Source organism: Platalea leucorodia, assembly GCF_965183815.1.
Source record: "Platalea leucorodia genome assembly, chromosome: W".
NCBI classification, from domain to species: Eukaryota; Metazoa; Chordata; class Aves; order Pelecaniformes; family Threskiornithidae; genus Platalea; species Platalea leucorodia.
Window position 1 is genome coordinate 34,991,212 of NC_138859.1, and position 27,394 is coordinate 35,018,605.

Here is a 27,394-nt window from a genome sequence, read left to right on the forward strand (position 1 = left end):
CGGTTGGGTTATTATTCATCCGGCCGGTGCAATACCAGGCTCCAAAGCTGCTTTTCCATTCACAGGTTTGCTTGTAAGCGTGGTCCCTAGATTGTTGGAAAATTAACGTTTCATTTTTATTTGCCCAGTACCCTTTGAACCCTCGACTGCATCCGGCACTATCAAGCCACGCCCATATGGAGATACCCCTATCTGCATTTACCAACTTGTTCGTAAGTGTCCATTGGCACTTGCTTTCTCCCACATAGACCCCTCCCTTTTGAGTACGATTTAAACAATATTGCCCCACAGCAGGAAATTGAACTGGCCATGTTCCACTATCACCCCAAGTGTCATTCGTGGTTTCACTATAATTACTCACAATTTGGGCTGGGGTGAGGGGTGTGGACGTCCACGGCCAACTCGACAGCCCCAGAGGTCCCCCACAAACCCAGCAATGACTTAAATTAAAAGCTCGGCTTATAGCTTTGGCTAATAATACAAATTCATTGTCCTTGAAGGGATCAAACGGGTCAGGGGAGGGTGAAGGAATTAGCTCTCCGCCACTGTTATAGGTACATTTCCAAACTAGTACAGCCACCAATAACGCGTGCATCCTGATTAAGCAGCAATCGGCGTCTGTCTAGTCTCCGTCGGGTGGTGCGTGTCCAGGTCAGCTGCTTCCTCCTGGAAAACAAAAATAGAAGCAAACTCGCTTCTCGGGTCAGAAGGAAGGGACAATCCATTTAGCATGAATTTTGTGGATCTTTCCACAAGCGTCTTTTGCCTTCCACGTGTATTTATTCACTGGGGTGTCTAATGCTAGTGGTACTGCTCCCACGGTGGGGAGTTCAACTAAGACGGGTTGTCCGGGGAAACAGGATGGGTTGACGGAGTGGTCAGGGCCAGGTGAGGTGGGCATGATTGTCGGGGCTAGTGGGCAAAACGCCGTAATTTTTGGGCATCCGTTTGTTCCCCAATGGCTATTGACGCTAGTCACTGCCTCTCCTACCCGCTCAGCCCACCCCGGTTTGTGTGGTTTCAGGAAGCGCTTCAGCAAGCCGTTTGTTCTCTCCACAATCCCATTTGCTTGAGGGTAGTATGGAGTGTGGAATACCCATGAAATCCCCTCCCGAGCTGCCCATTCCTGGACCATCTTGGCTGTGAAGTGTGTACCATTGTCAGATTGAATCAACTGCGGTTTAGGGAAGGTCCCAAACCATTCTTTCAGGGCCTTCACTGTATTCTCCCCTGTTGCCTTAGCGCAGGCTTTAGCCTGTGCTAGGCCAGATACTATTTCAACACCCACTAATACATAGCACTTCCCTTCTGATTTACGGAACGGACCAATGTAATCAACCTGCCAGGCCTCCCACAAACCTTTTCCCTCTCTCAAATGTAGGGGACTGTCTTCCAGGGGGTGCCTGTCTAAGCGGATACGACATTGCTCACAGGCCGAAATGCAAGTTTTGCAATTTTCTCGGGTAACCGGCCAGCCTCTGGCCTGAGCCTCTCGGTAGAGGTCTTGGGCTCCAGTGTGCCCTCTCTTAAGGTGCAACCATTCCAGGAGTCGCTCCCAATCCTCCGCTACTGGATCACTTTGCAAGGGGGCAAGGCGGGCCAGCTCATCAACCCTATTGTTCCAATGACCAGACGGATCTTCTCCCGTCTGATGGGAGGCTACCCATCCTACCGCAAAGTTCCCCTGTCTGGCAATGGTTAAAATATCTTGCCACTTTTCCTTTTGCCATACAGGTATTCTGTTAACCTCCCACCCATTGTGTTCCCAAAAGGGGAGCCACTCTGTACACCCCTTAAAGACAGCAAAGGAGTCAGTGTAGATATAGATTGGAGAGGCAGATTGGGCTTCATGTTGAAAGACACTCCATACGGCCACTAATTCCCCTACTTGAGCGCTGCCTTCTCCTTCGGTAATTATTTTTTGGTCGGTCCTTATCTGTAGGGCGACAGCACGGTATTTCCAAGTTCTGCCCTCTCGTTTAGCAGAGGCATCAGTGAACCAAGCGTTCTGTAATTGTTCTGAAAATGGGGGGGCTACCTGCACAGCAGAAGGGGGCACGTCACCTTCCCGGTCTGGGGCCACTCCCTCTTGGATAACTAAATTTTTGGCAGCGCCCTCAGAAACTTCAAAAATACCACAATAATGTTCTATTTGCGCGTACCATTTCCGCACCGAAGCTCTTTGTGCCACCCCGTCAGGGGGAGGTGTCCCAGTTAAAACTGGTTTAATCACTTTGAAAGGACCTCTGAGCACTATTGGTTGCTGGCGAATGGTGCTCTCTGCTTCTCATAAAGCCAGGCTGACTACAAACAGCCCCTTTTCCCACGTGGTGTACCGTTTTTCTGCATCCTTGAAACTCCGAGAATAAAAGCCAATGGGCCGGATGGGCCCTGCCGGCCCCCGTTGCCACAAATGAATCGATAGCCCGGTTGCGGCAAACCCCCACTCGATCTGCACCGGGTCTGTCGGGTGGATAGGCCCCAGGGCTTGGTATGCATTTGCCTCGAACACCAACAGCCGTAGCGCCTCATCGTGGACCGGGGTCCACTCCCATTGCGCCCTTTTCCGTAGTAAATCATATAGGGGTCTCGCGATAATTGAGAAATCAGGGATATGCTTTCTCCAGAACACAAGCAGCCCTAACGCATGCTGTAAGTCTTTTTTTGATTCTGGTATCTTAATTTGGTCGAGGGAGGAAAGGGTGTCTGGTGGGATACGTCATCCCTCCCTTCCACCAAATTCCTAAAAATTTCACCTCACTTGAAGGGGTTTGTATTTTCTCAGGTGGGATTGTCAATCCTATGCTCTCTAGATGGGTGATGATGTCCTTCTGGACTTTCCCAACCTCTTCCACCTGATTTCCCCCTATGAGTACATCATCTATATATTGGTAAACTTCCACCCCCGCCCTTATGGGAATTGCTTCCAGCTCCTGTGCTAGAGCGTGGTGGGCTAAGGTGGGGGAGTGCTTGTATCCCTGAGGGAGCCACGTAAAGGTGTACTGTTGCCCCGCCCAGGTAAAAGCAAAGCGGTCCTGGTCCTGCGGCTGCAGGGGGACCATAAAGAACATGTCTTTAACGTCAATAGTCGCCATAATAGGGTGTGATTGCTCTTGAATGGCGGCTATAAGCTCGGCAATGTTCCGTACGGCAGCTGTTAATGGGCCTGTGTTGGCATTCAGCCTCCAGTAATCTACTGTCAACCTCCACTTGCCGTTTGGTTTTCGGACAGGCCATACCGGGGAGTTAAAGGGGGAGTGGGTGGGAACTATAATCCCCCGCCCCTTTAAGTCCTCCAGCACTGGCACGATTCCATCTCTTGCTCCTATCGGTAGCGGGTAGGGTTTCACGTTTGTCAGTTTGGAAGGGGGGAGGGCAGGCGCCGCTTGCAACAGGCGCACCCCCACGCCGGGGGCTTCGGCCAGCCGCCTGATCTGCGGGACGCCGAAAGACCACGAATTTCCCTGAGTGTCGCGCCACTGTCTGCCCTTTAAAACGTCTATGCCCAAGAGGTTCATTTGAAAGGGTCCTATGGCCGCCATGGTGTTCACCGGACTCTCATCTCCTGGTAGCCATAAGGTTACCGGGGTCATGGGCACAGATTGGGTTTTCCCTAGGGCGTTTAATACTATCAGGCGCTTAGAAGGAGTTGAGATGCCGCACCGTTCTGCCTCGCTTTGTTTTATTGCTGTAATTTGGGCCCCCGTATCAATTAAAAAGGTCATGGGCCTCTTCCTCGGCCCTACTGCGACGGTAATGAGGAGGTCCCCTTTATTGTTGCAGGTGAGTTGTCTAATAAACATCCACCCCCCCGCCTCCCCCCTCACCCTGAGGGGGCGGAGGTCTTAGTTTCCCGCCACCCTTTCATCCCCCTTGAACCCCTCCTCCTTATCCAGTGCCGGCACGGAGGGCGCGTTTGGTTTGGGAGAGGGTCCTTGCCCGGACCACCTCCGCACCAGGAGCTCTAATTTTTTGGTGGGGAGCCCATCCATTAGGTCTCGGGGCACACCCTTTTGCAGTCCCTTCTGCCACAATTCTTGTCGGAGCAGGGTTTTTTCCCTTTTTGTTGGGTCGGGGCTTGTCCCCGAAAAAGCCAGCGGTTTATTTGCCGGCTCCGCTGCCCGCACGGCCCTAGTTTCCACCTTGTGGTAAGTTCTGCCTACTGGCCCGTATTTCCTCCCATAGTTTATCAGTTCCTGAGCTATCTCCCCCTAGGTCCACACCTTCCTCCCCCGCTGCCACTGTTCCGGTGTTACTGTTCCCTCCAGGGCAGCTGCAATTCGCTCTTCGTGAGGCACATTTTGGATTCTCCCCTGTAATTGGATCCCGATAGGTTTTAACGAATCGGGGAGTCCTCTTATTAGCGGTGTCAGCCGCTCGGCATCTACCGGTAACAACATCGGAGAGCTTAAATTTGGTTTAAGTTCCCGGTCATACATCATTTGCAGGCATGCTGCCTTTTGTACGTTTTCTAGCAGTTGCTCAACCGAACCAGTTATAGCTAGGGGATCCCCCCTCTCTAATGGGTTCAGCCCCCCCGCCCAATATGCTGCCCTCTGGGTCAGAGACCATGGGGCCTGGCGATCGCCCGTGGTGAGGAAGACGCCGGGGCCCCAATACCCCTCTGCTTCTTTTTCCGATAGCATGATCCCGTCCCCCCCCGACAGGGATATCCTCCACACATATTCGGTTTCGGACTCCCTTGCCGTCCTAGCAAAATCCTTTCGGAGTTTAGCCAGTTCGGTGGCGGTAAAAGGGATTTCTTTGGTTACAACTTGGGGACGGTTGTCGCTATCGTCCTCATATATATATTCCGTTTTTACCAGCGGGCACATATGGGGGGGGTTATCCACAGTCTCCCTTAATTGCTTTAGGTCTTTCTGGGGGTAGATTTGGCATACCCCTTTCTCCTCCAACATTACCTCCGCCTCAGCGAGGGTGTCTGCCTCCCTCAGGAGCTGAACCCTCAGCTCCTCCTTCAAAATCATATTTTGGCGCTTCTCCTCCTCTAGCGCCCGTTTGGTCTCTAGTAGTTGCTCTCGCAGCGGCGCTATCGCCGCTTGCAACGAAGTGGCCACAGCCTCCGATTGGCAGGGCGCTCGTTTCTTGTCCTCCACCGCCGCTGCCAGACACGCTCCTAGCACAGCACAAACAATAGCCTTCCCTTTTCCCTTCTTCGCTCTAGCTTCTTTATGCAAAACCGCTATTCGGTCCATAACACTTTGCAGTTGGAACCAATGGTCCCGTGCCCAATCTCGTCCCAGGGGTGAGGGGCGAGAGCGGTATGTTTCTAAAAACTCATATAATTTCTCTGTCTCTTCACAAAAATCGCCTGCCTTTTGGGCGGCCATATCCTACAAAGGGGAGTTCGTCCCGGGAGGGTCAAACCTTAGAAAAACCACGTTTCCCCTATACGCTCCCAGGAGGCCAGTCCGCACACTACTACAAGACAAAGACGAGCCTACAAAGGGGAGATCGTCCTGAGGGGGTCACACCGTACAATCCAAACTTCCCCTATACTCCCCCAGGAGGCCAGACCATAAACTAGTGTGAGACAGAGCAGAGCCTACAAAGGGGATATCATCCTGAGGGGGTCACACTATAAAATTCAAGTCTCCCCTATACGCCCTCAGGAGCTCAAATCACAAACTGCTACGCGCGTTTCAGTGCAAAGGTCTCAACACCCACTCCTTCCTTGCGCTTCGTTCGTCTCTGGCTGCTTCCCTCGCGGGAGAGCAGAACTGCGGATCGGAACTCCGCACTCGCTTCGTACTTATTTGTACGTCTCGTTCACACACACTCGCTCAGCACACCGTAAGGTTGTATGACACTCTCGTCTCAAGGGATCCTGTCCGTGACGCCAATTAAAATGTCCCGATCCAATGTCAGGAGAGGTTTCGATACGATCCCAAGGATGAGATTAAGACGCAAACGAGGTCAAATGCCGTACAACCTTTTGACTTTATTTTGGCAAATGAAGGGGTGAGGACCGGGTAGGGAGATGGGGGGGGGGGGGGGGGGGGAGAAAAAGAAAAAAAAAAAAGAGAGAGAAAAAGAGAGAAAAATAGAAAGAGCGTGCTCAGGCGGGTGAGAAAAGAGCCACGTAGGGGAACTAGCTACCGCCACTCCGAGTCCGGCGTTGTCCCGTCGATCAAAGGTCCAGTCGGTCCAGTCTCTGTGTCCGCAGGAGCAGCTTCCAAGGAGGTGCGCGGGGAAGGACGAGAAGAGAAAAGAGAGAGAGAGAGAGCCTCAAAAGGCGCACGCGGTCCTTTTATAGGGCCATGCACATGCGCAGAACAGGTCTGCATACATGCAGTTTGCGCTTCTGCTTTTCGCGCCCTGGTCTCTGCGCAGGCATGCGTGCAGTCCATGGCCCCGCCTTCCGCGTCCTGGCCTCCGCCTTTCGCGCCCTGGTCTCTGCGCAGGCGTGCGTGCAAGTTCATGGTCCCGCCTTTCGTGTCCTGGTCTCTGCATGGGCTGTGGTGGTTTCGTCGGGGGCTGGATGTCGGACCCAGAAGATGGCGGTAGAACGGCAATGTCGAGACAATTCTGGTTAGTCCTTGACACATCTTAAATTTCTACATGCGCAGCCAATAGCAACCACATCGTATACTCCCAGTACATCCTGTAACACACCTAAATTAGTACAGTTATATACACAAGAGCAATTCCATTCAGAGGTAAAATTTCCTGGTTTAGGGTGAGTAATTACTCCTTGGTAGTTGCTTGCCTCTGGCAATCCTATTTCTCCTTTCCATTCAAAACACCAAGTATTATCATTTATGTATTTCCATTTTTCTCCTAATGATCTTTTCCACTTTGAAAGGGGAAGACCTTTCATAGCTTGTTCTCTGGTCCAGTTGCTCAACATGGCTAGATGAGTGGCACTTGAGTTAGTTATTACTCCCCACTCAATTGGTTCTTTGGCTGATTTCGGCAGTGGCAAACAGGCAGTAATACTGGTTACATTCTGAAGTCTACCAAACCCTTGTATCCGTCTTAAAATCGTATTATCCTCTACTCCTTCATTTCCCTTCCAAATTATAAGCAAGATCGTACAAATTAAGGAAATGTTGGTCTCCATATTACAATCAAAAGAAAGAATAATATGATAGTTACTACAAAAACTGTCAGTCCTTGTGGACACACTAATTCAGTATATGCTAAACCTTGTTTCCAAGTGCAATTCATGACCTTATCTTTTTAATCTTAAGTCCTAATGGTTTGCCCGTAACAGGGGTAACCTCCCATTTATCTGGTTCCTCTGCTTTCTTCAACCTGGAATAATGAATCCAAGGTCCAATTCATTGTAGTTTCGCTGCAGTATATGTTGTCAGTAGTACCCGGAGTGGTCCTTTCCACCGTTTTTTCAACAGTTCGTTGCTCCAGGTTCGAAGATAGACCCAGTCCCCTGGTTTGAAGGTGTGCATGGGCATGTCCAATCTAAGAGGAGTTCTTAGCTGCAAATACCTGTTGATAGAAAACAATACTTTCCCTAGAGAAATCATATAGTTTTTCAAGTATCCTTCTCCTAAGATTGTTACAGATCCTGTTTTTTGATTACTCACTTTGTATGGTCTACCATACAATACTTCAAAAGGACTAAGCTTTTCCCTAGATTTTGGAGTTATTCTAATTCTCAGGAGAGCTAATGGCAATCCTTCTGTCCATTTCAATTGAGTCTCCTGACAAATCTTGCTCAGCTGTCTCTTTAGGAATTGATTCATCCTTTCTACCTGTCCACTTGACTGAGGTCTCCAGGGAGTATGTAAATCCCACATAATAACTAAAACTCTAGCTAATTCCTGAATCACCTTAGCAACAAAATGTGGTCCCCTATCTGATGACAAACCTATAGGAATACCGAGTCTAGGTATGATTTCCTTTAGTAATACTCTGCTAACTTCTCTAGCCTTGTTGGTTCAACAGGGAAAAGCTTCTGGCCATCCTGAAAAAGTGTCTACTAACACCAATAAATACCGATACCCATTTTGTCGGGGGAGCTTTGAAAAATCTATTTGCCAATAATCTCCAGGAGTGTTCCCTTTTTTTATTTGTCCTGGGGGTGGTCGTGGTTGGATTTGTGGATTATTCTTCTGACATATTTCACATTTCTTCACAATACTTTTAGCCACTCCTCTCATCCCAGCACCCAGCATTTGTAATTTCATATTATCTATGAGAGTTTCTGGTCCTCAATGGGTACTCCTATGTTCCCGTTCCATTGTTTCTCTTAGTACAGGGTTCGGGACTATTACCCTATTGTCTTCTGTGATCCACCACCCTGAATCATTCTTTGTAGCTTTTAACAGTTCCGCCAAGTGCTTTTCTTCCTTGTTATATTCAGGAATTCCCTTTAATTCTCGATATTTGTTGGGTAGCATTAGTAAAATTTGTCCTTCTGCAGCCCGCCTTGTGGCCTGGTCGGCTCGTCGATTTCCCAAAATCTCCGGGGTATGTCCTTGTTGATGCACTTTACAGTGCATTATGGACACTTGTTTTGGTAGCAAAATTACCTTAAGTAGTTTCTGAATGAGTTCTCCATACTTAATGGGAGAACCCTGTGATGTTAAGAGTCCTTGCTCTTTCCAAATAGCACCATGAGCATGTACTGTCCCAAACACAAATTTAGAATCTATCCAAATATTCACTCTTTTTCCGTCTGATAGCTCCAAGGCCCTAATTAGAGCTACCAACTCAGCTTTCTGTTCCAAAGAACTTGACGGGATCGATTTAGCTTCTGTCTCTAAGTCCTGAGTCACCACTGCATATCCAGCTTTTCGAGTCCCATTTTCTACAAAGCTACTACCATCCACAAAAATATTCATATCTGGATTTGGAATAGGTGTATCACTTAGATCTATTCTGCTGGAGTATACCTGTTCAGTTGTCTGGAGACAATCGTGGACTAGCTCCTCGTCTCCTGGGACTGGTAATAGGGTTGCTGGATTTAATGTGGTAGTTACTTTAAGTTCCACATCATCTTGTTCTAATAGCACAGCTTGATTTTTCATCATATGGCTAGCCAATGACCCCCCTTTAGTTCCAAAACTGTGGTAACTGCATGGGGCGCGAACACTATCATCTTTTGACCCAGAGTCAGTTTTCACGCCTCCTGAATAAGAAGAACAGTGGCCGCAACTGCTTTTAAACACGACGGCCATCCTTGGCTAACTTTATCCAATTGTTTGGAGAAATATCCTACTGGCTGCTTCCGTGACCCCACCTTTTGGGTTAAAACTCCTAAGGCAACATGAAGCCTTTCATGAACATACAGTTCAAAAGGTTTTTCTAAGTTTGGCAACCCCAAGGCGGGTGCAGACATCAGAGTCTGTTTCAGGCAGATGAAAGCACCCCAACATTCTGGTGTCCATTCTAATAGGTTTCCTGGGCCTTTGATGGCTTCATATAGCGGTTTGGCTCGAAGTCCAAAATTTACAATCCACGGGCGACACCACCCGGCCATTCCAAGAAATGCGCGAAGCTCATGTTTAGACGTTGGTTCAGGAATTTGGCAAATAGCCTCCTTCCTTTCGGCGCCAAGGCTCCTCTGCCCCGGGCAATAGTGAATCCCAGGTAGTTTACAACCTGTAAAGCAATCTGTGCTTTCTTTTTAGACACTCGGTATCCGGCGGCACCTAGAAAGTTCAAAGGATTGATTGTCAATAACACAGATTTCTCTCAGAGTCTCTGCTCCCAAAAGGATATCATCCACATATTGAAGCAAGGTAGCTTCCGGATTTTCCTGTTGCCATCCTTCTAATTCTTTAGCAAGCTGATTTCCAAAGACAATCAGGCTATTTTTAAATCCTTATGGTAAAACGGCCCAACACAATTGTGCCTTTCGACCAGTCTGTGGATTTTCCCACTCAAAGGCAAACAGTTCTTGACTCTTAGTGTCCAGCGGAATACAAAAGGAGGCATCTTTTAGATCTAATACTGTGAACCACTGGTCTGTGTCCTTTATGGTAGTCAAAAGGGTGTACGGGTTAGCAACAACAGGGTGTACATTCTGTGTAATCTGATTTATAATTCTTAAATCCTGCACCACTTGATATTCATTTGAATGTGGTTTCTTTACTGGAAAGATAGGGGTATTATATTCTGATTGGCATTCTCTTAACGGTCCATAAGTTAAAAATTTTGTAATTAAAGATTCCAAACCTTTCCTGGCTTCTAATTTAATAGGATATTGTTTCCATCTTACCGGTCTTGCTCCATGTTTTAATGACATGATTACTGATTCCGCTTTTCTTGATCTCCCTGGGATCTCAGCTGCCCAAATCAGCGGGTTTACTGCATCCAGTACTTCTTCAGGAATTTTGTCCTTATTCTCTTTTTCATTCTCTTCTATTTCCTGTAAAACAAAGACTTGCACCTCCAAGGCTTTTTCTTCTGGTATTTGTACACGAATAGTTCCTTGCTCAAAGCTTATTTGTGCATTTAATTTACTCAATAAATCTCTCCCCAACAAGGGCATCGGGCAATCGGGAATATATAAAAATTTGTGAGTAAAACTCCTTTTACCAATTCCACATTTAAGAGGTTGAAAGAAAGGCCGTACTTCCCGTTTCTCTGTGGCCCCGACAACAGGAATAACTTGTTTACTTAATTTCCCTTTGCAGGTATTTGATACTGAATAAGTTGCTTCCGTATCTATTAAAAACTTTACCTTTTCATTCCCCAACTTCAGGGTAACCAGGGGTTCTGTTGGGGAATCTTCCGAATTTACCCACGGTCCCCTTCAGTCTGAATCTTGATCTATAGTTAATACACTTGCTACCTGTGGATCCTCCCTACTTCGGGGGGGGTAATTCTCGGTTCAGAATTTGCAGGCATTCCCTTTTCCAATGTCCCTTTTGTTTACAATATGCACATTGGTCTTTCCCCAAAGAAGGCCCAAGCCCTTGATTTGAATTGAATGTACTACTTCTTCCTGGGGCTTGAACCCTTCTTGCTCTATTCCGATTCCCCTCAGCTATTGCTGCTGCTAACAGCCGGGCCTTCTGAGCTTCCTTCTGAACCTGTTCTTTTCTCTCTTTTCTTTTCTACCTCCTCTTGGTTATTATACACCTTCCAAGCTGCTTCCAACAACTTATCTAGTGACCTTGCATCCACCCCTTCTATTTTCTGCAACTTTCTTCTGATATCTGGATCAGACTGCCTTACAAACAAGGTTACAAAAGTTAAATTATCAGTTTCTTTTTCTGGGTCCAGGTTAGTGAATTTCCTGGCTGTCTCACACAATCATTCATAGAATGATGAAGGATTTTCATCTTTTCCCTGAACTATCTGATACAATTTGGAGAGATTCCTCTGTCTAGGTGTAGCATTTTTAGCTCCAAACAACACGTGCCTCTGATATTCAGTAATTAACAACCTCTGTATCGGATTATTCGGATTCCATTCCAGGTTGCTCGAAGGGAAATGATCTTCTACCCTCCCAGCTTGGGCATCCTGAACATGAACCCTCTCTGCCTCTTCTTTTGCCTTCGCTAATACAAGCCTACGTTCTTCATAAGACATGAGATTTCCCAAAACTACCTGTATATCCCGCCAATCCGGATCATGATTCTCCATTATAGTTTCCAAAACCTTAACCATTTTATCCAGATCCTCCCTGAAAGTCCCTGCCATTTCCTTCCATGCTCTCAAATCTGCCGTTGAAAATGGGACCTTCACATATCCATCCAGTCCTGCTGCTTGTCTCAAAAGTGCCTGCAACACCGCTCCCCCTCGCCTTGTTCTACTAGCTGCCAGGTCGGACAAATCTTCCTCTCCGTCTTCACTTTCCTCCTCCACCGGTGGCAGTGGGGGGGGGGAAGTCGGAGGCTTCAGCCCTTCATTCCTCTCTTTCTACTTGCGCTGCCCTTCTCCTAGGAGTTATTAACAATTCTACATCCTCCTCCGGAGGTTCTCTCAACTTCTTACATCTTTTTCCAATACTATAAGCTGAGCAACATCATTTTGGTACCTTTCCATCTCTTTCTTTCTCCAATGCCAACACATTAGCATCTTTAGCAATCAAACCACAATCCTTTCTATTGTCATAATCATTCCTCAACCCAAAAAACATGTCAACATATGGTATTTCATCCCATTTACCTTCCAGTCTACAGAACATCATAAGTTGCAAAATGGTATTATAATTCAGAGTTCCATTTTTAGGCCATTTCTCCTGATCTTCCAAAATATATAAAGGCCACCGTTGATTACAATACATAATTAATTTTCTTTTAGTTAGGGGGTCACCACCATATCTATTCCAATGACTTAAAATACATCCTAACGGTGAATTCTTGGTGATTCCCCCTTCGGTAGATGACGAGTTACCCATTTTATAATACCCACACAACAAGATATCTTTTACAATCACAAAAACACCTAGGAGTACTCCACAACCAAATCCTTGTGCTCCGGTCATCACCGTAATATCGCACGGGGATAACCCGGGATGTTCAAATTCACAATACCTTTACGTAAATACTCCACCGATCCGTATCTCGAGCGGATACGAGTTACTCGGGGAATGAACCCAAAATACCAAATGAACCCAAAATAAATTAGTAATGTCTTAGTTTTGGATGTCTCCTAGGTACTCACCACCCACCGGGGGATCGCAAAACAGGAGTCCCTGAGGAAAGTCCTCTGGTGCCAGCTAGACTCCAATCTGCGATTCCCTCCGGCGGCGGCGACATTCTAGTCGAGATCCAGACCGAATTCAGAGTCCCATCTGGGTCACCAAAAATTGTTGCACGTAATTGAGAAAACCCTCCAAACAAAAGACTAAAAGTCTAGTTTAGAGAGCCGACATTGCTTTATTCTGCGCAGGGTGCTCGGTGGTAATTCCACGTATCAAGCACACCTCTCTACAAAACTACAGCATATTTATCGGGTTACATGATTAGTATAAACCCACCTAAATTTACACTTATTGGTTAGTGATTAACATTGCATACACTATTGGTTTACTGTATTTAAATTATCCTCGCTTGTTATGTAAATTAGTACGCATGCTCCTTTCAGGTGGGGGGGGGCAAGTCTTTTTGGTCCTGAATTGAGTCGGTGGTCGTGATCTCCCCTCGCCGCATTTACCTTTCACGCAGTTTCTGCAGTTTTATCAGACTTCATGTTTCACTGGCCACCGTCCAGTCTTTGGCGCCAAGATGTTCCCTTTTATCGGCTTGTTAGCTCTTCTTCAAGGTTAGAGCCGTTAGTTTTCCACGGTTCATTATTTAAACAAATACTTCCATATCTCTTAGCTCCCTCTCAAATTCCTTTCCCAAGGCACAGGTGATTAGTAGTTTTGCTAATTGGAAAATTCTTGTTTCTGCAGGGCATCATGTATTCTGAAGGCACGATGAGTGAAATAGTAGAATGCAATCTACAAAATAATAAAATACTTGATGACAAAATGAATGAATGTAGACTAGAGAAACAACTGCTACAGTGAAGCATTTTTTCAAAACTGTAGTAACTGAAGGAATATTAACTTGGTAGAGTTGCAGATGCTTTCTTTTACAGTAGCTATTCACAAAGGTTTTTAAAAAAATAAGCTGATCATATTTTTGCCTCTTTCCCTGCTCTTAGAACTAATCCAGTTTACTAACTCCCGTTCTTGGAGTCATTTACCTAAGCAAGTCTGGGTTCCTACAGGAATGAGAATTCATCAGTTTGTGGTGATGCTCTGTTTGGTGTTACAACTGCAAAATAAGAAATGTTTCATTTCTTGCATTGAAAAATGCGCTCTTCTCATGCTTAAGAGCAGCACATTAAGTCTCTTGATTCTTGTGGTAATTTTTCAGCTATTAGTACTTTATAGCAGGAAAGCTATCAAAACCTAATAAACAATATAATTACGAATAACCTGATGAAAATTTCTGTCTTAAAGAGCACTGTCACTTTACTGCATATGTGGGAAATTCAAGGATATGAAATGTACTGGGTTTCGTTGGGATGGAGTTAACTTTCTTCATAGCAGCTGTGCTGTTTCAATTTGTGACCAAAAGAGTGTTGATAACATACCAATGTTTTGACTATTGCTGAACAGCACAACAGTACTTAGCTCAAAGCTTTCTCTGTTTCTTGCTCTGTGTGTGCCAGCCTCACCCCCCCTCAAGCTAGCAGACTGGGGGTGGGCAAGAACTTGGGAGGGGACACAACCTGAATGGCTGACCCAAACTGACCAAAGGGATATTCCATACCATATGACATAATAGTCAGCAAAAAAACCTGGGAGGTAGTTTTCCAAAGTAGCTGTTGCTCGGAGATGGGCTGAGCATCAGTCTGCTTCTGGGAGGTGGTGAGTGATTGCCTTTGCATCACTTGGTTTTGTTGAGTTTTTTTCTGTGGGTGTTTTTTTCCCTTATTAAATTGTCTTTATCTCAACTCATGCATTTTTCTTGCTTTTGCTCTTCCCATTCTCTTCCCCCATCCTCCTGGGGTGGGGGGAAAGTGAGCGAATAGCAGGTGGGTGCTTAGTTGCTGGCTAGGGTCAATCTACCACACAAAGCTGTAGAATCTATGGTAAAATAGCACCTACTAACTACAGACCTACAGCACTGAAAGGAGGTTGTAGCAAGCTGGGGGTCGGTCTCTTCTCTCCAGCCTGTTGAGGTCCATCTTAAAGGCAGCACCACCCCCTGGCCTATCAGCCACTCCTCCTAATTTGGTGTTGTCTGCAAACTTGCTGAGGGTACACTCTGCCCCATCATCCAGATCATTAATGAAGATGTTGAACAGGACAGTACCCAGTATTGACTTCTGGGATACACCGCTAGTTACTGGCCTCCAAGTAGACTTTGCACGGCTGACCACCACCTTCTGGGCCTGGCCTTTCAGCCAGTTTTCAACCCACCTCACTGTCTGCTCATCCAGCCCATACTTCATCAGCTTCTCTATGAGGATCTTATCAGAGACAATGTCAAAAGATTTCCTGAAGTCCAGGTAGACAACATCCACTGCACTCCCCTCGTCTACCAAGCCAATCACTTCATTACAGAAGGTTATCAAGTTGGTCAAGCATAACTTCCCCTTGGTGAATCCATGATGACTACTCCTGATGACCTTCTTGTCCTTCATTTGCCTGGAAATGGTTTCCAGCTGCTCCATCACCTCCCCAGAGATAAAGGTGAGGCGGACCAGCCTGTAATTCCTTGGGTCCTCCTTCTTGCCCTTCTTGAAGATGGGGGTGACATTTGCATTCCTCCAGTCCTCAGGCACCTCTCCCAGTCTCCATGATTGATAAAAGATTATAGAGTGGCCTCGCAATGACATCTGCCAGTCCCCTCAGCACTTGTGGGTGCATCCCATCAGAGCCCATGGACTTACGTATGTCCAGTTTTCCTAAGTACTCCCTGACCTGATCCTCTTCCACCAAGGGTACATCTTCCTTGCTCCAGACTTTCCCCCCTGGTCTCTGGGACCTGGGATTCCTGAAGGTTGGTCTTGCTAGAAAAGACTGAGGCTAAGGCAGCATTCAGTACCTCAGCCTTTTCCATGTCCTGTGCCACCAGGTCCCCTTTCTCATTGAGCAATGGGCCTACATTTTCCCTAGTCTTCCTTTTGTCTTCTATGTACTTGTAGAAGCCCTTTTTTTTGTCTTTGACATCCCTGGACAGATTCAATTCCATGTGGGCTTTAGCTTTCCTAACCTCATTCCTGCATGCTTGGATAATGTCTCTATTCCTCCCAGGTTACCCCTCCTTGCTTCTACCCTCTGTGTGCTTCCTTTTTGTATTTGAGTTTTGCCAGGCTCTCCTTGTTCATCCATGCAGGCCTCTTGGCACTTTTCCCTGACTTCCTGCTCGTTGGGATGGAACTCTTCTGAGCTTGGAGGAGGTGATCCTCAAATATTAACCAGATTTCTTGGGCCTCCTTCCCTCCAGGGCCTTATCCCATGAAATTCTTCCAAGCAGATCCCTGAAGAGGTCAGAGTCAGCTCTCCTCAAGTCCAGGGTTGTGAGCTTGCTTTTTACCCTCCTCCCTCCTTCCATTCAGGATCCTGAACTCCACCATCTCATGGTCACTGCAGCCAAGGCTGCCTTTGACCTTCATATCCCCAGCAAGCCCCTCCTTTTTGGTCAGTAGGAGGTCCAGCAGAGCACCTCTCCTCACTGGCTCCTCTGTCACTCGGGTGAGTAAATTGTCGTCGATGCACTCCAGGAACCTCCTAGATTGCTTATGCCCTGCTGTGTTGTCCCTCCTACGGATATCGGGGTGGTTGAATTCCCCCATGAGGGACAGGGCCTGTGAACATGAGGCTGTTCCTATCTGTTTGTAGAGGGCCTCATCCACTTGTTCTTCCTGGTTGGGTGGCCTATAGCAGATCCACCCTAGAATTTCACCTTTGTCTGTCCTCTCTTTAATCCTAATCCGTAAGCTCTCAGTTGGCTCCTCATCCATCCCCAGGCAGGGCTCCATGCATTCCAGCTGCTCTCTCACATGAAGGACAACTCCCCTTCCTCGTCTTCCCTTCCTGTCCTTCCTAAAGAGCCTGTATCCCTCCATTGCAACACTCCAGTCATGGGAGCCATCCCACCACGTCTCCGTGATCCCAACAAGATCATAGCCCTGCAACTGCACGTGGATCTCTTAACTCATGTTTATTCCCTATGCTACAGGCACTTCAGAGAGGCACCCCAGCATGTTGAGTTCCTGGAGAGGATTTGGGGGATTTCTCCATAATGGTGCCTTGTAGGCACTTCCTTTCTTACATGCAGGTGCTGGAGGTGACCCTTTTTGTTGACTTTGTGATCCCTTCCCATCACACCACCCCATGCCCTTTGCTCAGCAATCCTGTCCATCACTCCTTCGCAGGGCTGCTGGTTACCCTCTCCCTCCCCAGTCTTCTAGAAACTTCACTTCGGCAGCTTCAGAAGTTACGTGTTCAATAACAACATCTTTGAAAGGGGGAGTAATATGGGGTTTAAATAATCTTTATGCTTGGCAGACTCAGTGAGGATGATGCTATTGGCATCTCTCTCTGTAGGAATGGAAAGATTTGGTCCAAAATGAAATGTTTAAGTGCAGCTTGAATGTGTGGGTTTTGTTGGGTTTTGTTTTGTTTTTTCTGTAGTAACCTTAATGTAACTGAGATTTGTATAGTATACCCTGAGTTAAGTCTCTGCAACAGCCTTCTTTTGGTCCTTTAGGCTTCCTCATTTGCAATAATTTAAGTGCTCTGTATGTGCCCAGAGTACAAGGCTCAGACACTGATATTTTTAAAACAGCTTTTTCTTTGTCTGAAGGTGTTCTGGTATTTGGGTTTTTCTTTCCTAGGTTTAGAAAGGGCAGCTAGTTTCTAGTATGTAAACAGTGACATGTAAGCAGCTGTGTGGGTGTTTTTACAATCCAGCCAAATTATAGAATCATAGAATGCTTTGGGATGGAAGGGACCCTTAAAGGTCATCTAGTCCACCCCCCCTGCAATTGGCAGGGACATCTACAACTAGATCAGGTTGCTCAGAGCCCCATCTAGCCTGTCCTTGAATGTTTCCAAGGATGGGGCATCTACCACCTCTCTGGGCAACCCGTTCCAGTGTTTCACCACTCTCATTGTGAAAAATTTCTTCCTTATATCTAGTCTGAATCTACTATATCATCTAGAGAATGTACTATATGTACGTGTATGCATATAACACAATAAATTTGTTTGTAAGTGTAAAAAGCATTCCATAGTGAAAATGGTTGCCTTGAAAACTTAAACAGAGAAAGCTCTGCAGCAAAATTTGCTTTATCTCCTTTTTCAATGAAATGTTAAGTATCTGTCACTACTAGGGTGTTGGACTGAGGTAGGAGCAGATCCGATCTCTGGTTTTACTGGTCTGGCCTGTGGATTAGATAGGGGTGACAGGACAGAAAATGCAACATCCAAACTTAATGTCTTGACCCATAATGTTTAAACATAGATCTGTGACCTTGGCAAGTCTTAATGGTCTCTTTGATTCCCTGTTGGGAGCATCCTTGCAAGGTACATAGAGGCCTTCATTCACTTAATAGTCATTCAGCCCTCATTCAGTGTGCAACACTATTGCAGATCTTGCCTAGAGTGAAGGTTGTGGGAATAAATGAGATTGTGTTTTACTTTGACGAGATGCAGCTGTGCCCTTGAGGCTTGTTACAGGTTCGCAGGAATGCAGCTGTGCCCTTGAGGCTTGTTACAAACAAGTTTGTGAAACTTAGAGGCAGAAAAATAAGGATGAGATTGGATACATCCCTGAAGGAGGAATTCGCGTGCACCAGCTTGAAGAACCAATAAGTAACGCTGAAGAGACACGTGGACAAAAGACAGTAGCCAATGAAATGGGTTTTGCTTGCTCGTGAACACTAGATCATATTATAAAAGGGATAGATTGTAAAAATAAAGGGTCTTCACTTGTCTTCGCCTGAACTCATATGCGGAGTCCGTGTCTCATTCCCTTCAAATGGTGACCCCGACGTGATCCGGAGGAGGCAGCGCTGCAAGTAGCGTCCGGAGGGAACCCAGCTGAACGACTCAAGCTGACGGCAGGACCGTGGCTTTAATCCCGGGACATCACCTTAAGAAACAGGTGAACAGCTGGTCAGTAATCATGGGAGCTAACATATCAGCTGAAGAAGAAGCTATAGTTAAACTTTTAATGCAGCTATTATGAAACAAGGAGTGAAGTATGACGCATATAAAATAAAATTATTACAGAAGTTCTTGCAAAAGCAAGGGGCTCCCTCTACAGTCTCTGCAGTATTTGATGTGAAAACTTGGGAACAGGCAGGGGAGGCGATTTGGGAGGCGGCGTCCAGAGGGGACACCACCGCCACCGAAGTCATGACCACTTGGCGATTAGTGACTGAGACCTTGCGCTCATGGCAAGCTGAAAAAAAGGTACAAAACGCAGTCGCTCAAGCGGCGCAGATAAGGAATGATGAACTGAGTGAAAGCAAGCCCCAAGACAAGGAAGCTCTTATAGACTTGGGGGAAAATGAAAAGAATGAGAACTTGGGTGAAACAAACAAGGGAACAGGACTCAGACCGCCTCCCCCAAGTTCCATTCCAATGAAACCCACTCCGTCCTGTCCCCCGTGTCCGATGCAGCCGCCCGCACCGCAGGCTGTACCACAGCCTGAGCGAGCCTTCGACCCCCAGGATCGGTGGGAGCAGCTCCGTAGGGAAGTGTTGAAAGATGGAGAAACCGCGGGGTTCGCGTTCCCAGTGCAGGTACAAGATAATAGACCAAACGAATGGATCCCCTTTCAATGGGATCTGATTAAGGAATTAAGGAAAACCATCACTGTGTACGGTTTAAACACGCCGTTTTCTCAATCAATCACTGTTGGAAAATGTTATGACGGGACAGTTATTAACCCCATTTGACTCACGACAAGTGGCTGCAATGATCTTAACACCAACCCAGCGATTACTCTGGGAGCAAAAATGGAGGGAACTCTGTGAGGTAGCCGCCCTGAACAATCTAGCGCGACAGGATGGAGATCCCCTTGCCGGAGCAGGGATACCCCAGCTGATGGGTACTGACCCTTTGCTGGATCCCCGGTTGCAGGCTAGATTAGACCCAAATATCCTTCGACAATCCGTGGCGTTAGCTCTTCAGGCGATGTTGCGGCTGCCCGAAGTGGGAAAGCCATAGCAATCGTTTACTAGTATTCGGCAGGGGACCCAAGAACCATATATGTAATTCATTGATAGGTTAAGAGATGCATTGGATAAACAAATCAAATCGTGAGGCAAAAGAAGCCCTAATACTAAAGCTAGCAGTGGAAAATGCAAATACAGATAGATTGTAAAAAATTACTGCAGGCGCTACCTGTAAACGCCACACTGGTGCAGATGATAGAGGCTTGTAATCAAGTTGGATCTATTGAACATCATACTGCCGCGTTGGCAGGAGCGTTTGCTGCAGCCCTCAACATTGGGAAGGGTGCCGAAGGGGAACGGCGATGCTATCGGTATCATGCCACCGGACACCTAGCTGCTGATTGCCCACAGCGGGCCAGCCGAAGTGCCGCTCCCAATCCTCCTACCTTATGTCCACGATGTGGAAAAGGGTGGCACTGGGCTAACCAGTGCCGCTCGAAATATAATGCGGAAGGACAACCTCTGCCAGCACGGCAGGGAAACGGGAGGCGGAGCGCGGGGCGGAGCCACGCGATGACACAAGCTTCACCGCCTCCCGGACCGAAAGGACGGCCAACGCCAGGTTTCCGGCCAAGGGCAATGCTGGCCGAGAGGCCGGTTTCTGCAACAGTGATGGCAACTTCACAGACATCGTCCCCGTGGGCACCCTCGCCACCCAGACCAGAGGGAGTGCCGGACTGGATGTCGCCACAATAGCAGATCTTACCCTTTGGGGATCCCATGTGCAAAAAACCCCGCTAAACGTGAAAGGACCCATTGGACAAGGATATAGTGCACTATTATTAGGTAGATCAAGCACCACCTTAACAGGCTGTTTTGTTTTGCCTGGAGTAATTGATGCCGACTATGAGGGGCAAATTCAAGCAATGGTTTGGACTCCTTCTCCCCCAGTATTTATACCTAAGGGAACCAGAATCGCTCAACTAATCCTGTTTAAAGCTACAGTTCCGCGAGCTGAAAATCGCACGCGGCACAACGCGGGATTCGGATCAACAGGGCCTCCTGCGATTTTTTGGGCCACAGACATCGCCAGTACAAGACCGACACTTACAGTTACATTACACAACCCACGCGCAACTCCTTCTTGTACCCAGCTATCAGTCTTAATGGATACTGGAGCTGATGTTACTGTCTTAGCTCTTAAGGACTGGCCACGCAGTTGGCCGTTAGCCACCCCCACAGAGGGCTTGATTGGAGTCGGCGGCCTTTCTCAAACCTTTCAAAGTACCCACCTGCTCAATATCAATACCCAAGAAGGGTCTACATTTACTGTACGGCCATATGTGACAAATTTGCCCGTGAGCCTGTTGGGGCGAGACGTAATGTCCCAATGCGGCTTCACCTTAAATTGCCCTGAAAATTTTCAGTAGCGGCCATTGATGAGCGACCGACAATGAAATTTATTTGGAAAAAAGAAACACCCGTTTGGATAGATCAATGGCCGCTCCCCAAAGAAAAGGTCGCTGCCCTTCAAGAACTGGTCAAAGAACAACTTCAACAAGGCCATATCACTCCTACAACCAGCCCCTGGAATTCTCCTGTATTTGTTATAAAAAAGAAGAGTGGAAAATGGCGACTGCTACATGACTTGAGACAAATAAACGAAGCTATGGAAGAAATGGGGGCGCTCCAACCCGGCTTGCCCTCGCCAACAATGATACCCCGAAATTGGGACATAATCATAGTAGACTTAAAAGACTGCTTCTTTACTATCCCCCTACATCCTATGGATGCACCGCGTTTTGCGTTTTCGGTACCAAAAATTAACCGAGGCGAGCCAATGGATAGATACCTCTGGACTGTCCTGCCTCAAGGAATGAAGAATTCTCCAACGATCTGTCAAACATATGTGGCTAAAGCCATACGTCCTGTACAACTAAAATTCCCGGAAATGTATATCTATCACTATATGGACGACATTTTACTAGCAGGCCCCACGAACACCATGGTGCGTGAAGCACTACCTGTTTTAAAATATGCATTGCAAAGCAAAGGACTGCAAATCGCACCAGAAAAAATTCAAATGGAAGCACCATGGAAATATCTTGGGTGGAAAATCTTACAACAAAGTATCCAACCTCAAAATGTGATCATTTCAGCAGACATAAAAACCTTGAATGATGTACAAAAACTATTGGGAAACATAAATTGGATTAGAGCGCAGTGTGGTATTGATAACTACACATTAACACCCTTATTTGAGCCACTTAAAGGAGATACCGATATTAACGCACCACGCCAATGGACGACCGAAGCAAAAAACACACTGAGAATCATAAATGAAAAACTCTCACTGCAACAATGTCACCGACGACTTGAAAACTTACCCATACCATTATATATCTGCAACCAAAACCAACGGCCTCTAGCAATCATCGGACAATGGGAGAACAAAGGAATAGACCCTCTCATAATGTTGGAATGGGTGTTTTTGCCACATCAACCTGCGAAAACCCTGGCTACTCATATCGAAATGTTCGCCGCCTTGATAAAAAAGGGCAGAGAACGGATTGTAGAAATGGCTGGAGAAGAGCCTCATCTCATTGTCCTTCCTGTCGTAAAGGACTACTTAGATTGGTGCTTACAAAATAGCCTAGAACTTCAAATGGCCTTAGCAGGGTTTAGTGGAAGAATTGATACTCATCACCCCCCTCATAAAATGTTCACCTTTCACAATAATGTGAAAATTGAAGAGGCGCCACTATACCAGTGGCAACCGGTTAAGGGTCAAACGGTGTTCACCGATGGCTCAGGGAAAACAGGAAAAGCAGTCATCACATGGCAAAAAGAAGGTCAATGGCAACACAAAATAGAACAAATTGAGGGTTCACCTCAATTAGTCGAGTTACACGCCATTACCATGGCTTTTAGAGAATGGCCTCTAACTCCACTAAATACTGTATCAGACTCACTATATGCTGTAGGAATTGTGCAACGCATTGAAAGGGCACAACTAAAACATATACTGAAAGAAGCCTTGTTTTTGAAGTTTAAGGAGCGATTATTCTTAATAGAACAACGAAAACATCCCTATTGTGTAGTCCGCATTAGAAGCCATACAAACTTACCCGGGTTCTTTACAGAAGGAAATGCACGAGCCGATTACCTAACGAACATTACATTACATACCCCAGTACCCAACACACTTTCTCAAGCTCAATTATCGCATCAATTTTTCCACCAATCTGCCAAAGCTCTTGTGAAACAATTTGCAATCTCTATGGGGGATGCAAAACTCATTGTGCAAACATGTCCAGACTGTCAACAACAACCATCCCGCCCATTGTTTGCGACAAACCCTAGGGGACTCTCCTCCCTTCAGCTCTGGCAAACTGACGTGACTCATGTACCCGACTTTGGTCGGCAGAGATATGTTCACGTTTCCATAGATACCTACTCCCATGCAATCTGGGCCACTGCAATGACAGGTGAAACTAGCCGGCACGTACAAAGCCACTTCCGAGCTGCCTTTGCAGCGCTTGGTATTCCAAAAGAAATAATAAAAACAGATAATGGCCCTGCACGTGTCAGCCATGCGACACAAAAATTTTTCCACACATGGGGTATCACTCATAAGACAGGGATACCCCATTCCCCCACAGGGCAAGCTATTATAGAACGTGCAAACAGAACCTTAAAAACTCTATTGCAAAAACAAAAAGAGGGGTAAGCTCAGGAATCTCCCCAAAACAGATTAGGAAAAGCTATATATGTACTAAGCCATTTATCGCTGCCTTTTCAACATGAAGATGTCACACCCATAGTCAAACATTTTAAAGCTATGGAGTCGGGAATGGCACATATATCACAGGAGACGGCGATGGTAATGATGAAAAATTTAAATACTGGGTGTTGGGAAGGGCCATATCGGCTACTAACTTGGGGTCGAGGGTATGCTTGTGTCTCAACAGATGTAGGACCTAAGTGGGTACCTGCAAGGTGTGTAAGACCGGCTCTTGCATCGGATAACAGGAACGAGCAGCAGAAGACACTGAACTCTGAGAAGACTGATGGGGAATGACTTATCAGATAACTCTGAATCAATCCATAAAGCATGTCAGCAAATTACAAGTCAGTGATGGATTTGATTGGCTGAATCACTTACTAACAAGTTGGGGAATTGGCGGGTGGATAATGTCTCTAATCAAAATGGGTCTTTTGTTGTTACTAATATTTTGCACTATAATAATGATGATAGTTTCTTGTCTAGTGTCTTGGGTACAGAAAATGCTATAGAATATGATTAAACAAGCTTTTGTGGTAGAAAAACAAAAAGGGGGAATTGTGGGAATAAATGAGATTGTGTTTTACTTTGACGAGATGCAGCTGTGCCCTTGAGGCTTGTTACAGGTTCGCAGGAATGCAGCTGTGCCCTTGAGGCTTGTTACAAACAAGTTTGTGAAACTTAGAGGCAGAAAAATAAGGATGAGATTGGATACATCCCTGAAAGAGGAATTCGCGTGCACCAGCTTGAAGAACCAATAAGTAACGCTGAAGAGACGCGTGGACAAAAGACAGTAGCCAATGAAATGGGTTTTGCTTGCTCGTGAACACTAGATCATATTATAAAAGGGATAGATTGTAAAAATAAAGGGTCTTTCGCTTGTCTTCGCCTGAACTCATATGCGGAGTCCGTGTCTCATTCCCTTCAGAAGGTCTCTGTTCTCCCTCTTTGTCTCTGAAACTGCATGTATTTCCTTTTTTCAGAGAAAGGAATTCTGGAGAGAAGAGCTTGGTTGTTGCTCTTATTGCTTCCTGTTAAGTCTTGTCAGGTCCCTTACTTAACTGTTATATCAAGTAGCCAGTACTGTGTCTCATTAAAACCATCTGTATTGTCAACTGCAGGCTTGTTCAGGTGCTGAGCAGATTTGCAGACCTTTACTTCTGTTGGAATGTAAATGACTTCCCTTGCAGAGCAAACACAAATGTTCTCAAGGAAGTAGGAACACTTCTGTATTGAAGCAGGCTGAGACAGAAATCTGTTTCATCAAAACTGTGTTATATAGAATATAAGACCCGATTTACTGAATGTGAGGCCCTGGATTACGTGCAGAACATAGCAAGCAGTCACTTGACAGATTTCAGATATCTTCTCTCTGGGTTCAGTCCAGATAGTGATATCACTGATATCAGTGATAGTGATATAACTGATAGATATCAGTTCAGATATCTTCTCTCTGGGTTCAGTACTTAATGAAGCATAGTGATGTGAGATCGTCTTTACAGCAAGAAAGGCACTGAACTTCTGAAGGAAAAATACTTGAATGTTTGGATTTGGGGCAGAGACCTTCAAGCATAGCTGTGGCCCACAGATAGGAGTTTACCGGAATGCTTGACTATATCTGGTCTCAAGCTAGCTATGTAACTGATTAAAGCAAAGAAAAACCATTGGAAAATTCATGCCGCACAGCGCCAGTAGGAACATGTGGAATTAAAATAGCAAGTACTTTCTGTGTGTGTATGTGAGAGAGACAGAAAGACTGACAGTATGAACTAACTGGGGCAAACCAAACATTAAAAAATAATGTAATGTAGTGTTTAGTGTATGCCTACATATTTGGAGGAGTTGTTGGGATGGGAGAAGGAAGAGGTGCTAGAAGGAAAGACTTGTCTTTTGCAACTGGTATGGAGAGGTGGGGCTAATAAGGGTCAAAGTTTTATTCAGATTGTCTGTAATTCAGCTATTAAACCTGTAGCTCTTATTTCAAAGCAGAGGGGCAAGAAACAAAAGCTGTTGTGCAGAAGTGTGCTGGTTAACTGAAATTAAAACACGTGGAGTTGCTAGTAAGTAGATTTTAAGGAAAATTGTCGTGTTAGTTTGAAAATATCTTCTAATGTGCTTTGGAGTACTCTGAATCTTATATCAGACTGCTTAAATAATAGACTAAGTAGTCTTGATTTAGTCAGTCAAGGATAAAAGCGATGATTAGAAGCCCTATTTCCAGTGCAAAATACCCTTTGACCTTTTCAAGAAGTTACAATTTCCTCCCCTCTGAAACTGGAAAGGAAGAAGCATCTCTGTTTCTAATATTTATATGCAACTCTTCGTTATACTTTTTATTTTGGAAAAAGTCACTAGACACCTCAAACCCAGTCTGCCAAATAGCCTAACTATTTCCAGAGGATCGGAGGACCTACTGTTTCTATCGTGGCTTATTCAATAAGTATAAAGGTTTAAAAGGCCAGTTGTAATCTTAAAAGAACAAGTAATTGGTTTATGCTTCTGGTTTCTCTGTTGGAAGTCACCCTTCAAAGGCATGTTTTGGGGTATTTTTCAGTCTAGTTTTGTTTCTCCATGGGCACATTCTCTAGTAGCAGTGGATTGGAAGTGTCAAATCTCCCAATTCCTAGGACAAATGGATCCAGGAGCTGTAACCAGTAATTTGACTAGTTGTTCTGGTAATGCATCTCTTGTCTCACTGGTTGTTGTATTGATGGTTGTGACTAAACATATCAGTGCTTTTACAGTACTCTAGCACAGCTAATCCTGGCAACTCTTCCAGTAAGAGAGGGGTTTTTTTTTCCATGATCACTAACTTTTCTTTTTTTCTCTTCCCCACCCCCAGATAACTATTATCTTTAAATCATACCGAGATTGTACAGATCAGAAAGTATATCAAGCAGTGACTGATGACTTACCTGCAGCTTTTGTGGATGGCACAACAAGTGGAAGCAATGGGAACACCAAGAGCTTGCGAATTGTGGAAAAAGTTGGTGGCAAATACATTGAAATGCATGCCAGGTACATTGGAACCACAGTGTATATACGCCAACTTGGACACTACTTAACGCTGGCCATTCGCATGCCTCAAGAGTTGGCTATGGCCTACGAGGAGAGTCAGGATCTGCAGCTGTGTGTGAATGGTTGCCCTTCAAGTGAACGTATTGATGATAGCGGCCACTTGCCATTGTCTGTGATGGGCCAGTTACTCCCCCAGGCAGGTGCTACTCATCCCTGGTCAGTGTACACACTGGAAACTGCCACCACCAAATGCCATGAGAAGATACTGGTGAAGGACATCTATTTTTACTCATGTGTGTTTGACCTACTCACAACCGGTGATGTTAACTTCACAGCTGCTGCTCACAGTGCCTTGAAGGATGTGGAGGCATTGCACCCCAGAAAAGAGCACTGGCATATCTTTCCCAGTAATGAAAGTGGTGGTGGTGTGGGCAAGGGTAGCAAATTCTTTGTCAGTCCTGGTCTTGTGTGCTTGATCCTTGCTGTGTTTTTGTAGGGGGGGGGGGGGGGTGTCTATAACAAAGTTTTTAAATATATATTGTCATAATATATTCAGTAGAGAGGAGTATATATGTATATACCATGTATATGAAGGGATGCTTTGTCTTGGGATACCCACCAGACTGTATATATTGTGTTACTGTTTTCATGTATGTTGGATGTAGTATTCTTTGTATCTATTTGTTTTGCAGTTGGTGAAATGTTTTATAATGTCCCTGAATAGAAAGAACTTTATTTTTATGTATTTCAATATTTATGCATTTATCTGAGTAATTATGCATTATACGCATGTACATATACCCAGTGCTCCTGCTTGACTTAACAAAATTTTGTTAATATATTAACTAACAACTTGTTTATTTTTCTGTCCTTCCTATTACTGTAGAGCTCAGTACCTCTCTTCTCCTGTAATGACACTGGTAATTTGTTGGGTTCTCTAGTTAAAACCATTAAGAATGGGATCTTCTTCCGTCCCTTAAACAAATGGTCCTCCCTTCTTTGGAGGGAGAGTATGAAGCACT

At 45.7% G+C, this 27,394-nt stretch overlaps 1 protein-coding gene across 1 annotated transcript in view; it reads left to right on the forward strand.

Moving 5' to 3' along the window:
* Nucleotides 1–26,868, forward strand: part of LOC309601961 (repulsive guidance molecule B-like) — a gene marked incomplete at both ends in the record, with an annotated part of 54,306 nt that extends 27,438 nt beyond the window's left edge. The window contains one exon of the mRNA XM_082335219.1: nt 26,197–26,868. Coding sequence (XP_082191345.1) covers nt 26,197–26,868 — 672 coding nt within the window. The remainder of the gene's footprint in view (nt 1–26,196) is intronic.
* Nucleotides 26,869–27,394: the final 526 nt, after the last annotated feature.